General features: G+C 53.3%; 1 protein-coding gene across 8 annotated transcripts; it reads left to right on the top strand.

The window, feature by feature from the left end:
* Positions 1-5,175: 5,175 nt before the first annotated feature.
* On the top strand, positions 5,176-14,524 carry Mafg (MAF bZIP transcription factor G). 8 transcript variants are annotated; one of them, XM_050140186.1, is made up of 3 exons: positions 5,176-6,274; positions 9,721-9,783; positions 9,869-14,524. In XM_050140186.1, the coding sequence occupies exons 2-3, from the start codon at positions 9,748-9,750 to the stop codon at positions 10,319-10,321; spliced, it is 489 nt and encodes a 162-aa protein (XP_049996143.1). In that variant the 5' UTR covers positions 5,176-6,274; positions 9,721-9,747; the 3' UTR covers positions 10,322-14,524. The 8 variants fall into 8 exon arrangements, with proteins under 8 accessions (XP_049996143.1, XP_049996146.1, XP_049996145.1 ...); XM_050140189.1 differs by lacking the exon at positions 5,176-6,274 and adding an exon at positions 6,439-6,561; XM_050140188.1 differs by lacking the exon at positions 5,176-6,274 and adding an exon at positions 6,766-6,896.
* Positions 14,525-14,593: the final 69 nt, after the last annotated feature.

Below are 14,593 nucleotides of genomic sequence, written 5' to 3'. Positions count from 1 at the left end.
TTGTTTTTCGAGACAGGGTTTCTCTGTGGCTTTGGAGCCTGTCCTGGAACTAGCTCTTGTAGACCAGGCTGGTCTCGAACTCACAGAGATCCACCTGCCTCTACCTCCCGAGTGCTGGGATTAAAGGCATGCGCCACCATCGCCTGGCTTTATTAACTAATTCTTATAACTTATATTAGCCCATAATTCTTGTCTACATTGACCACATGGCTTGGTACATTTTTCGGCAAGGCAGTCACATCTTGCTTCCTCTGTGGCTGGGTCACGACTGAAGACTGGATCTTCCCTCTTCCCAGAATTCTTGTTGCCACGCCCCACCTCTACTTCCTGCCTGGCTACTGGACAATCAGAATTTTATTAATAATAATACAAGTGACAAAAGACCATTGTCCCACAGCACCTCCCCCCTTTTTTTAAAACAAGAACTCTGAATCTAATATCCTTTTTTAGCTTTTTCCCCCTGACCATTATCCATAACAACTTGTAACCAACATTCTAAACAAAGGAAAATATCCATAGTCCATTTTTTGGGAATGTAGGTGTAGTTTTCCAGGATGCTTCCTGCTGATTAGGGGTACCTGATGCTTTTTTTTTCTCCTAAGCCTACAGATATTTTTAAACACACACTAAACCATTTAGAGGTTTTCTTCTTCTTTGAATCTATCTTTACTGAATATCACTCTCTTTTTCTGACCACATGAGTCTTTAATTTGCTAAGCAATATGGCTAGGATTAAAGCCATGGCTTTGATGGCTGGATCCAGCCCATTCTTTAGCTTTCTGAGAGTCCAGCCTCATGGCAGAGGTACTGGCTGGAGTCATGTTTATTGCCACAACTCTATGGCGTTTTAAGGTTCCTGCCACCTCCCAAAAGCATGCAGTCAGCTTTTCATCAACACTATTTAAGTGTTTTGTGTCATGACCTCTTAAAAGAGCTGCAGGGTTTTGCAGCCAATGCTGTGTCAGGAAGCCTCTCTTAAATGAGAGCGCTTGCCTCTAGCAAGCAGAGTCTACCCAAGAAAGTGCTGCTATCAATAAGCCATGCTTTACTCTGTTGACTGAGGTTTCTGTCCTGCCTGGTTCCCACAGTCATTAAGTCCCAAAGAAATCACACAGAGGGCTACATTAATAATAAACTGATTGGCCCATTAGCTCAGGCTTCTTATTAACTCTTAGAACTTACATTAGCCTATTGTTCTTATCTGTGTTAGCCATATGGCTCAGTACCTTTTTCAGTGGTGTAGTTACATCTTGCTTCTTCTGTGTCTGGATAGGATTACAGAGGGAGCTTCCCTCTTCCCAGAATTCTCCTGTTCTCATTGACCCGCCTCTACTTCCTGTCTGGTTGTCCTGCCTGATTACTAGCCAATCAGCATTTATTTAAAACATAATTGAAAGAATATAGACAATTGTCCCTCATCGTTACTCTATTCTTTTCTGTCTAGAATTACTTCCCAAGCTCTCTCGAGCTTTATGTGGATGCAGTTGTCCACATGGACGCCATTCTGTTGACCAAGGTTTTCTGTCCCACCTGGTCCTGCAGCCATTAAGTCCCAAAGAATCACATAGAGGTCTAAATTATAAACTCATTGGCCCAGTATCTCAGGCTCCTCTTATTAACTAATTCTTATAATTTATATTAGGCCATAATTCTTATCTCTCTTAGCCATGTGGCTTGGTACCTTTTTCGGCGAGGCAGTCACATCTTACTATCTTGCTTCCTCTGCAGCTGGGTCATGACTGCAGACTGAATCTTCCCTCTTCCCAGAATTCTCATTGCCCAGCCTCTACTTGCTGCCTGGCTACTGACCAATCAGCATTTTATTAAAAATAATACAAGTGACAGGGCACAGACCATTGTCCCACATCACTCATACATATAAACATTTTAAAATGTATTTAAAAAAATTAATAAATGGACTGGACAGTTATGGTACATGCTCTTTTTGTTGTTGCTTTTGGTTTTGAGTAAGGGTTTCTCTGTAGCTTTGGATCCTGTCCTGGAACTCACTCTGTAGACCAGGCTGGCCCCTCAAGCACAGAAATCCGCCTGCCTCTGCTTCCTGAGTGCTGGGATTAAAGGTGTGCACCATCACCTGGTACAACAGACCTTTTTACGGAGGCCGAGAATGCTCATGTTTCTCTAAATTGAAGCCACTGAGCATGGAGCCGGGAAGATGAGGTCCCCACCTCAAAAGGTGATATATGCATTCTTCGGGGAGCCTGAGAGTTGACTGGGTGCACAGGTGAGCCAGAGGCTTCCTGTGCAGCGGAGAGCGGGCTGCTCAGAGGAGAGATGTCTTTCAGGGGGCTTCATATCAGCATCTCACTCCCTTTTCCTAGTTTCCCACAAACAGCTCAGAAAGAACCAAGACTGGTTGAGACAACTGAGAGGGTTGGAAGACAAAATCCAGCTGTGGTAAGAAACAGTGCTGGAGGCATGGGAGACCAGGAGGTTTGAGCCACTGCCCAAGAGCTGGTTGTACTGAAACTGTGGGGCAGATGGGTTGCCTGGAAATGAAACTTCTTGAAGTACTATTCTGCAAAAGAGAGCTTTGTTTGAAAGACTCGTGCAACGAACCTACTGAACCTCTCTGTTCTCTATTCTCCACCACTATTCACGGGACAAGTACGCTGAGCCCGTGTGGGGAGCCGGGCGGGGGTTCCTGAGTGGGTAGATTTACATGGTGAGGCAGCTCTGCCCTTCACCAGTGACAGGCCACAGTTATATGCTCCTGGGGTCTTGTTTCAATATGGATTCTACTGTCCCTCAGGCCTCGCTGCATGAATATAAGCACATTAGTCACCGCTCTACAGGTGTCAGGACCCTGCCGACCCCGAGGAAGAGTCTGGAGAGTGGGTCACCTCCTGGAGTGTTCCCCTCGCCACGGAATCCTTGGGATGAGTGGTGTGACATGTAGAACCAGCCTCAGGGTTAACCCCGATCCCAGGGTTCTCCACCTTCAAGAAGCAGGTCCACACCACAACCCCACGGACTCCAGAAGAGTTCATCCCTGATTATTTCCTGTAACACGTGTGGCCCTGGGTGTGTACATGCCCACACTTTGTAACAAGGTGAGGTTCCTGTGGATGCTGAGCAAGGATGGGGGAGCAAGGCTCCCTGAAAGTGGAAGGAAAGATGATTCTGATGTGTGATTGGAAGTCAGACTGAACGCTGCAAGGACCAGGATGTAAAGGAACTGGGAACATGACTGGGGATCAGCCCAGCAGCTGCCACCCTTCCGCGGCCACCCCAGGACCCCATAGCATGTACTCAGGGTACTTGAGCAGGTGACACAAGGGCAAGGAGCAGCAAACGAAAGAACGAGTCCTGATGCCAACCCACACATCCTGCCGGGCTGCCCTTGAGTTGGTATTTTCCTAGCCCAATACTACTGTAATCGGATATTTCTCTCCCATGTGCCTGTTCCCAACTACTCAGCTGCTGTTTCCCAAACAATTGACTCAAAGGCTTATAGGAATTATAAATGCCCAGCCAATAGTTCAGGCTTATTACTAACTAGCTCTTACCTTTTTTTTTTTTTTTGGTTTTCCAAGACAGGGTTTCTCTGTAGCTTATGGAGTCTGTCCTGAAACTAGCTCTTGTAGACCAGGCTGGCCTCGAACTCATTAACCCATATTCCTTATTTATGCTCTACCACATGGTATTAGCATGGCACATTCATGTCCTGCTTCCTGTGTCTGGCTGGCGACTCCTGACTCCACCCTTCTCCTTCCCATCATCCTTGGTTGGTTGCTCCGCCCATACTTCCTGCCTGGCTGCTGGCCAATCAGCATTTTATTAAGCCAACAGGAAAGACAAATCTTCACAGTACACAAGAGGATTATTCCACAGCACACTACACCCACCCTTCCAGTCCCTCTCAGCAGGGTGGGGGAGTGGCTCAGGGGCTCCCTGGAACCAGCACTCAGTGATGAAGATACTGAACACAAGGATGCACTAGGCCTCTCCTCTGACCTAATTTTTACTTGTATCTGTGTGTATGTGTGTGTGTGTGTGTGGTGGGTGTGGTCCAAAGATAGAGCATTTGTCTAGCATTGTCTCATACCCTGGGTTTGACCCCTAACATTGGTAGGGAAAAGCTTGAGAAGTTTGCATGCCTGGAATCCCAGTTCTTAAGATTTATTATATATATTAATTATATATATATATATTATATATATTATTTTGCATGTATATATGCCTTCAGGCCAGAAGGGGGCACCAGATCTTATTACAGATGGTTGTGAGCCACCATGTGGTTGTTGGGAATTGAACTCAGGATATCTGGAAAAACAGCCAGTGCTCTTAACCTCTGAGCCATCTCTCCAGCCCCTGTTGTTGTTTTTTTCAAGACAGGATTTCTGTGTAGCCCTGGCTGTCCTGAAACCTGCTTTGTAGACCATGCTGGTCTCTGCCTCCTGAGTACTAGCATTAAAGGTGTGTACCACCATGGCCCAGAAAGTCCCAGTAACTCTTGGGTCCAAGAGTTCCAAGCTAATCTGAGCAACAGAGTGGAACTCATCCTCATAAATAAAGACACTAACAAGGAGGGCATGGAAGCTCATGCCTATAACCCCAGCATGGAAGCTGGAGCAGGAGGGTTGCTGCTGAGCTTAAACCAGCCTAGGCTACAGAGTGAAACTCCATCTTACAACTACGGCAAAAAAAAAAAAAAAAAAAAAAAAAAAAAAAAAAAAAAAAAAAAAAAAAAAAAAAAAAAAAAAAAAAAAAGATAAAGAACAGAAACTCCGAGGTATAAGGAGTAATTCCACGTTCACAGAAGCCCTGTACTCTGAGACTCTAGCTACACCCAGAGAGAGATAAAGACCCCCTACACACCCCCAGAGAAATACCACGTTAAGAACAACTTTTAGCCCTACAGGTCAGATGGGGTCAATAAATTGAGGTGCGGAATTCCAAAAAATATAAAATAAAATAAGTTTCTTGAAGCTGGAAGAACGGACTAGAGGATCCTGGGTTAGCTTCTGCCATACCTTCATCTGTTACTCAGTGGCAGTGAATCACGAAGAACACACACAAAAACCCATCGCCAGCCCCCTTGCCCCTTTTCCCTCGTCACCCGCCTTTCAGGATGAATCATCTTCCCAGGCTTTCCACCTGAGAAGGGAGGGCCAAGCAGAAAGTTCTGAAACTGGAATGAAAACTTGATCTCTCCCATTATCCTTCTTTTCCCCTTTTATTTTCACTTCATTCTCCGGGGTTTTCAACAGCAAGGGGAAGTTTCTGCACAGGAAGAGTAGCAGCAGAATGCACCGGAAGCAGTTGTAGTTGGGGGTGGGGGCACGGGTGCTGGGGAGGTGCACAACTCTTAATGACAGAGCATGCATGGTACCCAAAGAGATGCTGCACAGCTGCAGGTGAAGTCCCTAGCACCGTGTGGAGATGAGGATCATCCGTGAGCATCCTCCGGGGCCCAGTGCCATCTTGGGGCATTTTGGGAACATGGGCTGGGGTCTGGACTGTGCCCCTCAACAGCCGCGTCCTTTCCAGCTCTCTGACCCATGCAGAACCGAGAGGACACCGCTGCAGAATGGGGTAAGAAATCACACCACTGTGTCCCACCATCAAAACAGGACCCCGCGTGGTGGCGCTCGTACGATTCCGGCTCCCGGGAGGCAGAGTCAGGAGCATCGTCCGGAATTCAAAGCCAGTCTGTGTCCGCTATATAACGAAACCTGTATCCAAGTAGGAAAAAAAAAACCAACAAAAACAAACAAAACCGAAAATACCCACGCAGGTTCTGTCCCATAGACCTCGGCCTGGGCTGGCGTGGAGATCTGCAGGGAGCGTGAGCCGTCAGCGTCCGGGTCCGCGACAAAACCTGACCCGGCAGGAGCTCGCTCCGCCGGGCGAGCCCCGAAACCAGTCCCGCGAGACGTCGCCTGGGCGCGGCGCGTTGCCAAGGACGACGGCGCGGGGCTGCGCAGGCGCGCTGGGGGCGCGCTCGCCTCGCGGGTCGCCGCCGCGCCTTTCCCTTTAAGCTCGGGCCAGCCGCGTCGCCGCTTCATGAATGGAGCCCACGTGACCAAACATCATGTGACGTCTGAGGAGCGGCGGCGGCGGCGGCGGATTCTGAGCCCGGTCCGGCCCGGCCTTCCTAGCGCGCTCGGCCCGGCCCGCGCGAGCGCCCAGTCCCCCTACGCCCCCGGCCCGGACCCCTCCACGCCCGCCCCAGCCCCGCGCAGCCCCGGAGCGCGCGCGCGCGGCCCCGCCCCAGCCCCGCCTTGGCCCGCCCGGGCCCCGCAGTGTGGTGAGTGCGCGCGGGGCTGGGGCGGGCGGCGGGGCCTGGCCTCGGGGTTGCGGCGCACCCCACGGCGGCGGCGGCGGCGCTTGCCTCGGTTTCTCCGCCGGCCCGAAGCCGGCTGGCTCTTCGCCGGCGCCACCCCGGAGCTGGCGGACCGGGCGAGGGCGAGACTGGGAGCGGGCGTGCGCGCGGCAGACCCCGGGTGCCCCGCGGGGGGCGCGATTGCAGGGCGAGGTCCGCGCGTCTGGCCCCGGGTCAGCGGGGTGGCTCGCACCGAGCTGCTGACTCATCAGGTGTCCGTCGGCTTCCGAGCGGGCGGGGTCGCGCGGGCTGGCAGGGGTGGCGGGGAGACCCTGCTGAGCGGCTTGGGCTCGCCACGCGCGTGCGAGCCCAGCGGAGACGTGCTGAGTCATCAGCATGAGGTCACTCGGTGCTCCTGCTGACGCTGGGCCGGGGCGGGGGGCCCAGGCCCCGCTATCGGGCCGTCTGAGCGGGAGGCAGGGCTAGATCCGGGCGGCGAAGGTCGGGCCAGGATCCGGGGTCGTGTTTAAGTTTGACGGACCTGTGAGTTGGAGGCAGAGGCCGAGGCATTGCAGGGGCGCGCCGCAGGTTACTCCCGCGGTGGAAGGTAAAGCCCCAGGCTTACGCATCCCTCCAAGGCTCTTGGGCTCCCGGTCCAGGTCCCACGCCTGGTCCAGTTCCCCAAACTGGAAGACCGGTCAGAGTACGCCGAGGGGAGGAGCTTAGGTGGGCCGAGCCTACTTGTCTGAGAAGGAGGCTTTCCTTCTGAGTGACCCTGGCTGAGTCGGCCCCGGACGGAAAAGCCTGGGAGCCGGGGGAGAAGAAAGGTGTGTGGCTGGAAGGAAGCCGGGGCAGCTTTGCGAGCTAAGGGAGGAAAGGGTGGATCTAGTAGCCGGTGGGAGTTTTCAGGTGCAAGCATGGAGCGGAGAATGTAGTTCTCATTTACCTCTGCGTTTACCCTGTCAGAAGAGTTTGGGGTCCCACTGTTGCCTGAAGTTGGGGAAAAAGTGTGTGCCCTGTTGGGTGTCTGACCTGATGGCTGCGAAGTCTTGGGAAGTGACAGCCTGTGTGGGGTGTGGCCTCCACCTTTGCGTGAATGTGTGGATATTTGTCTTCTCTGTACTGCTTTCCTTGCCCGGGGTGTCATGGCTAGCTGAAGTTGACCTTGTGGATTGTGCATAGGGCTGTCCCCTCAAGCACTTACCACACCTAGCTCCGAGGCTGTTTGTAGGTACCAGCTGTTTTCATTTGGGGGTGGGACTTTATGGCCTATGAAGATTCCAGGTCTCAGAAAGGTGTTTAAGCTTTTGGAGTCACCGTGCTTCTGTGGACGCAAAGTTTGAAGTTCTTTTCCAATAATGTCAGTTTCTGAAGGAGGAGAGACCTAAGTTCATGTCTCTTGCACTGGACTTTGCAGGCAAGGTTGAGCAAGGGTCGGTGTCTTGCCTGAGTCTGATGTTCAGATTGTCCAGTTGTTAGCCTGAGTGGGTAGCCTGAGTGGGTGTTAGCCATGGTGTGATTATCCTTAGCTGTCAGTATTAGGAGGACGGTGGAGTTGGGGGGGGGGCAGCTGGTCTTGACCGACTTCTCTAACTTCTTCCTCAGAAGCTCTCTGAACTACCCCCCAGCACAGCTGTCCCCCCAAACTGTCTGCCTAATCACTGTGTGCGCCTAGGCTGGCAGAAGCCAGGCAGGCAGCTGGAAGCACTGGCTTTGCTGAGGCTTGCTGCTCCCCCTTAAGCATACATATGAGTATACCATGCACGTTTGCGCGCGTGCGTGCACACACACACACACACACACACACCTTTGATCGGGAGGCAGTTGGCTGTACTTGTGCTGAGTTCAGGCCTTCAGTAGAGGGTGAAATCTGTTGAGGAGGCACTTTTCAGCTCCCAGCCACCACACTCTGCACTTTTCTGTGCAATCGCAGGAAGTTGCTGTTTTGAGCTGTGAGGGGAGCTCCTGCTAGGGCTGTCTCTCCCACCTCTGCCTGCGCTCCTGGTGCGGGTCTGGGGCCAGCCTGTAAGAAAGGCCGATGCCTTTCAGACCTCCAGTTCTGGCTTCCCTCTTTCTCTTTGATCTGACAGGACTCTTGCCTTTGAAAATGCTCTTAATCTGGTCCTGGAGAGAAGATCCTCTGCGTAATATTCGCATGTAGCCACACCTCCTGTGCAAGACCAGGAGTTGGTAGGGGCTCTGCCTCCCTAGCTCACATGCTGGTTCTCTTGAGAAGTGTAAGGCGCACCCCACCCCGTACCCCCAGCACATTGTTGCCCGAGGTGCTTACAGCCTCCTCTGAAAGAGACTGCAGCCACCTCACCTGCAGTCCCTTCCCACTTCCCTGCTTCCAACCTGGAAAGGGGAGGAGGCGGCTTTACCCGTGGGACTGATAGGTGCTCAACTAAGCGGGGATTCCCAGCCTGGGTGTACACAACTGTTCTTGGCAAGGCTTTAGAAAGCTGAGCACGAGATTGAGAGCCAGAGGGGCGGCTGACTGTAGGAGGTAGCTGTTTTGCTTTTGTTCCCTGGCCCTGTGGTCACTGACCCTAGGCAGAGAGCCAGAGACTAGCCGGTGACCCAAAGGGGCTAACTCTTGCCTGCTTCCAGCCAGCAGTGCCCTCCCCTCTGCTCATTGTGGGGCCCTTGTGAAACGCACAGTGTCGGGTGGGGCAGGAGCACAGGATGCTGCAACCAAGCCACAGGATGGTTACTCCATCTGTAGAGGAGGTGGACAGGGAGGACTGGAGGGCCTGGGCTCAGCTCCTCCCAGCTGGACTGCCTGCTACCTGGAAGGTGAGAGGGTTCCCAGTCAGCACAGTTAGAGCAAACCTGGTTGGCCCCCTGCCAAAAGGAGGCAGGAAGCAGCCTCCTAAGTCCTAGAGGGAGAAAGGGCTTTCTTTTGTCCTCAGGGTCAGCTTAGGGAAGCATGTGTGGAAAGTAGGACCCTGGAGTACAGGTTCCCGGACTGACCCTTGCCTGCTCTTGGTCCCAGTAGTGGGTCTCCTGGGGGACTGTTGGCTGGCCTCAAGAACGGGAGAACCGCTCAGGAAGAGAGGGAGGCGATGTGCTGAGTCAGCGTGAGTCGCCAGGAACAGCGCCCTCCGGGGCAGCACTGGGGTTATTTTTAAAGCTCAGCTTCCTTCTAGGCTTGCCCCTCCTGCAGCCCAGACCTTCTAATCTCACTCTGCTCCTTTTGTCTTTTGCTTTCACACCGCGGGTTCTTCCCTGGGTAAGACCTCCTGATCTCCCCACTGGCTCTCTAGGGAAGGGCCTTCTGAAGCAGCCCGGCTCAGGAAAAGCAAGGTGCCAGGGCTGTCCTCAGGTCAGGTGGGGGGCAAAGTTCTGTGGGCTGAGCACTGGACAACAAACTTCCTGTTGGGGTGTGAAAGGAGTCTACAGGGTCCTGACCTCTGCTCCATGTCTTACAGAGTGCCTGCTCATTGTGCCCCCGGGTTATGACGACCCCCAATAAAGGAAACAAGGCCTTAAAGGTGAGTGGAGACTCTGGGCTTGGGGGGTGGCGGGGGGAGCAAGCTTTCCTGCTCTGCTGTGACCCCGTGTGCTGTTCCACTCCAGGTGAAGCGGGAGCCAGGAGAGAATGGCACCAGCCTGACCGACGAGGAGCTGGTGACCATGTCGGTGCGAGAGTTAAACCAGCACCTTCGAGGCCTATCCAAGGAAGAGATCATCCAGCTGAAGCAGCGCCGGCGCACACTCAAGAACCGCGGCTACGCGGCTAGCTGCCGAGTGAAGCGGGTGACGCAGAAGGAGGAGCTGGAGAAGCAGAAGGCGGAGCTGCAGCAGGAGGTGGAGAAGCTGGCCTCTGAAAACGCCAGCATGAAGCTGGAGCTTGACGCGCTGCGCTCCAAGTACGAGGCCCTGCAGAACTTTGCCAGGACCGTGGCCCGCAGCCCTGTGGCCCCAGCTCGGGGTCCCCTTGCTGCTGGCCTGGGGCCCTTGGTCCCTGGCAAGGTAGCTGCCACCAGCGTCATCACGATAGTAAAGTCCAAGACAGATGCTCGGTCATAGGGACACGTGCAGTTGCCAGGCAGGTCTTTAAGGGGCCACTAAGTGCGTGGCAAAGTTGGCAGCCCTGTCCCTCTTCCTTTCCTTTTCCTGTCTCTTCTCTCCCTTCCCCTTTTCCTTCCCTGCAAAGCACAACCTGCACCCAGGGGCGTTGGGCTGAGCCCCCTTGATATCATCCTTGTCGTCACGCGTGTGTTTTGTACGTTGGGATTGGTCAGTTCAACAGTGATGTTGGGTTGCCCCTAACCCCTTTGTACCAAGGCCATGCAAGCTAGGAGTCCAGAGTGGGCACTGTGGGAATGGACAAGAGTACAAGTGGGCAAGTGTACTGGGCTTAGGTCTGCCCTTCCTCTCTGGTGGCCTGCAGTGGGACTTTAGAGCTCTTTTCAGATTCCAGTGGGCCTCTCAGCTTGATCCAGAAAGGGAGAGATGGCTCTGTCCTGAAAAGTGGTTATGTCTTGAAGGCCCTGGATGAGCAGGGCCACCAGCCCTGGCACTGGGGCAGGAACCATGGTGCTGGAGCCTGGCACAGTGCACTGGATAAGACCAAATCGCCGGTTATAAGTGTGGGTGGCCGGTGTGTCAGTGTGTCCTGCGGTGGGTCCGGTGTTGCTGTTTACATGACCTGTGTGTGGTTATATAGCCCTTTATTTAAAAGAGAAGTTCCTTTTACGAAGTTATTAAATTATATGTTTAAGAGCTAAAAAGAAAAAAAAAAGAAGAGCTACAGAGTATTTATAAAATTGTCTTAAAAACAAACAAAAAAAAAAAGAAACACATTTGACCGTATAAATGGAAAAGGGAAGAAAGTATAGTAGAAACTTTGCTAGTTAAAAAAAAATCCCTTTCTTGTAAATTTGGGGACAGCTCTGTGGCTGTTGGAGTTTAGTTTTTATACACAGAGTTATGAGACATTACTTATAAAACTTAGTTTAAAAAAAGAAAAAGAAAAAAAAAATAAGCCAAGCTGCGAGCCGACCAGAGGCCGTCCTCTTTGATATCTCTTTTGCAATTGTACCGAAAGTGACTTACTCCTTTGCCCTTCCTGCTTCCGTCTTGCCGGTGCCGTGGTGTTGTCCGTGCCTGGTGAGGTTTTGTGCAGCCGTAGAGTGCTGGTGCTTCTGGTGACCTTTGACCTGTGGCTGTCCCTGTGTGTGGGTCTTTTTTTCGTGTGTGTGTGTTCGGGTTTTTTTTGTTTGTTCTTTTTCTTTTTTTGTCGTTGTTGTGGTGGTTTTGCTTCTGCTGGCTTGCTGGACCTGGGTTGGGCTGGGGTCCCAGGCAGAGCTTACTCCACTGGAGTATGGGAGACTGCCTGCCGGCTCACATTCTGCACTTGTCCATTCCTCTGCCACGAGGTCCCTCTGAGCCTTGGCTTCGCATGTGGGTCTAGGGCTTGGGTTGGCGGAGTGGCAGAGTCAGTGAAATTGGGAGTCGTGTTGGGCCCCCATGCTGCTTCCACATCCACCACCTCTGGTCCTGGATGGTGGCATTGCAGGGACCAAGGAGTCACTGTGGGTGCCCACGGGGCTGCGTCCTATCTGTCCCTGGCTGTCTTCCTCCTGGCCTCAGCTTTGTTCCTCTAGGCTTCAACTGGGGCCTCGGCTAGGCCACCCCAGAGGCCTACCTTGTTGGTTGGGAATCCTATCACCCACCTATCCCTAAAATCCCATTCTGTGGGATGTTGTTTCCCGGGCAGATTGGTCAGGGGCCCCGATTGGGGGCCACCTATTCTTCCCTGCCTCACTGTGAGAGCCTGGAGGTCTCCACCATTGCCAGACAAGGGCTTTGGCTTCAGGGCCGGGTCTGTCTCTTCCCCATTGTCTGCAGCTCTTGGCTCTGGGCCCTTATGCCTCCCTTCAGGATCTGTGTCTTCCAGGGATCCGCTGTTCGGCTTGGAGGTGCTTCTCCGCAGGGTCCAAGCCTGCCTCCTCACCCCAGCTATCCAGGGGAGGCTGCCCACCTTCCAGGCTTGGCTCAGGAAGCTCCTCGTAGGCGGATGCCCACCTGGTCGCATGGCCCTTGTCCTCTTGCTGGCGTTGCTGGTGTCTTCTCTGGGGGCCTGGATCCCTGACAAGCACAGAGTGTGAGCTGGTGAAAGGAAAGACTGGCCTGATAGGCCTTTACCTCGTGGGCAGCGGATTTTCACTCAGTTTAACCCAGCATGCAGTGCTCTGGGAGCAGGACCTCTGCCAGCCCTGGCATTGTGGTGGGCTTCTTTGGCTCAAGGTGCTCAGACACTCCCGCTGATGCCGGGGTCAGATGTGAATGGGAGTCCCGACTGTCAGTTATGCGTTACCAGGTGACCTCACCCCCTCCCTTGGGCTCTCTAACTGGTGCCCAGATGAGTTGCTGATCCTGACCGTGGCAGCAGAACTGGGTGGATTATGCCCATGCCTAGCAGAGGAGAGGGGCGGGCTTTCCAAGTTCTCTGGTCCTGGCTGAGTGGTAGCAAACAGTTGAGCGTGGCCGTCCATGTGGGGAGAGGAGGCTGAGACCGTGCGTGTGTTGAACAGAAGCAGCAGATGGTAGCTTCTGCACTGGGTAGGGCCGTGCTTGTGGCCTTCATATCTGCCTCTGCGCCCCGAGTCGGGAACATTCCCTGCTGAGCCCCTCTTCCCTTCTTGATTTCGCGACAGTAGATCTGTGTCCAGGCGTGACTCCTGGCTGTCTCTCTGATCATTGTTTATCCTGTTTTCCTGCTGTGAGGGTGTTGTGTTTGCTTTCCGACACAGCTACGGAGAGCTTTGGCTGAGGCTCTCCCAGGTTACTCTGCTAAGTAAACTGTTATTGTGCGGCTTCCCTCCTCCCTTGACTCTACCTGACCTCCTTCCTTGGACATGGACACTCAGATTTCACAGGAAAACCCACATGGGGTGGATCAGTTTCCTCTAGAGTATGGTCCCGGCGAGTCCTCCCCCTCCACTGTGTCTGGCTGCTAACCTGGGTGTTTGTACCGTTAGCGTAGGGCCTCCATGGCAACCCTGAGTTATTCTGGGTTCGCTGTCTTCACCAGGCGTTCCTGCAGGCTCTCCTCAGTCCACCATCTCGGTCTGTGTGTGCTCTGTGTGTGCTAGCAGCAGCCTTGGTGTTCGGTGCCAGGGTGTGCAGCTTTGATAAGCTACAACCCACTTGGAGATGGTGAGGCCACTTCCCTGCTACCTCCCTCTGTGGTGTGGCCACTTGGCCAAAGCTCCCATCCACAGCTGGGATGTCTGAGCCACAGCCTGCTGCACTGTTTCCGCTCTGGGATCTTCTGAGTTACGTTTTTAGGCTGTGGTTTGGTGAAAGGAACCAACACATTAACGATTTTTTCCCCCCAAAAGCCACTGAATAATCCCTCTTGGCATGTTTTCATGTCCCCATTGGCTGCCTGGTTTGGAAGCCCTTGTGGAGAAGAGGACAGAACCGGTACCACGCAGAGGCGTGGAACTGCCTGTTTCTGGCATGTGTCCTGGGTGTGTGCTACACCTGCTGGGCCCGCTGCACACGATTCTGTCCCTGGAGTGGCAGCATTAACAGCATGGGTGTCTCTGGAAGTTTGAAGTGGACTGTCCTAGGAAGTGTCCCTGACAGAATTCCCTGTTCTCTACGACCCCAGTTGGGTTTTCAGCCCCTCCAGCAACTCTATGCCCCAGTCAGTCCTATCTTTCCTCCCATCCTCTCTGTCTGCTAGTCCTTGAAGCCTTTAACCAAATGGGAGTGGGTACAGAAAGCCTTCTCCTGGCAACTTAGGGCAACAGGACAAGGGCTATTGTGTGTCCAGCTCTGTTGGTCTCCTGGTGCTGAGAGATATGTCCAAGCAGAGTTGATCAGCCCCTGCCTGCCCTGCAGGGCTGAAGCCAGGGGGAGGTTAGCAGAGAGTACCCTAAATGAGGTGGGAGTCCTAAGATCTAAGTGAGGAGGGTCTGGGGTGTGGCTACAAGGTGAGACCCGGTCTCCTGCACCTGGGTAGGGTCATCAGGGATCTGGCTGCGAGGTGAGGCCTGGGTGTTCGCACCAGTGCAGGGCGATCAGCCGTCTGGCCTCAGCAGACAGCAGCCTTGGTGCCCACCCGTGCCCTGCGCAGTATTTATTGCTAAATTATTGTCCAGGAGGGGCGGCGCTGGGCCTGGCCCCCCGGGTATTTATTGCTGTACATAGTGTATGTTTGTGATATATAAGGTTTTCTTTATTTTGTATATGATCAATAAACGCCTTTTAAAGAGACCTGCTGGTGTTTCTTTGCAAAGAGAAGAAGGGAGGGGGTGAAATTAGGGTGGGAAGGGCGAGTCGGAA

Source organism: Alexandromys fortis, unplaced genomic scaffold (genome assembly GCF_014885135.2).
Source record: "Alexandromys fortis isolate MF-2015 unplaced genomic scaffold, M_Fortis_MF-2015_v1.1 scaffold_39, whole genome shotgun sequence".
Lineage (NCBI taxonomy): Eukaryota > Metazoa > Chordata > Mammalia > Rodentia > Cricetidae > Alexandromys > Alexandromys fortis.
This window is presented reverse-complemented; position numbering and strand designations above follow the sequence as displayed.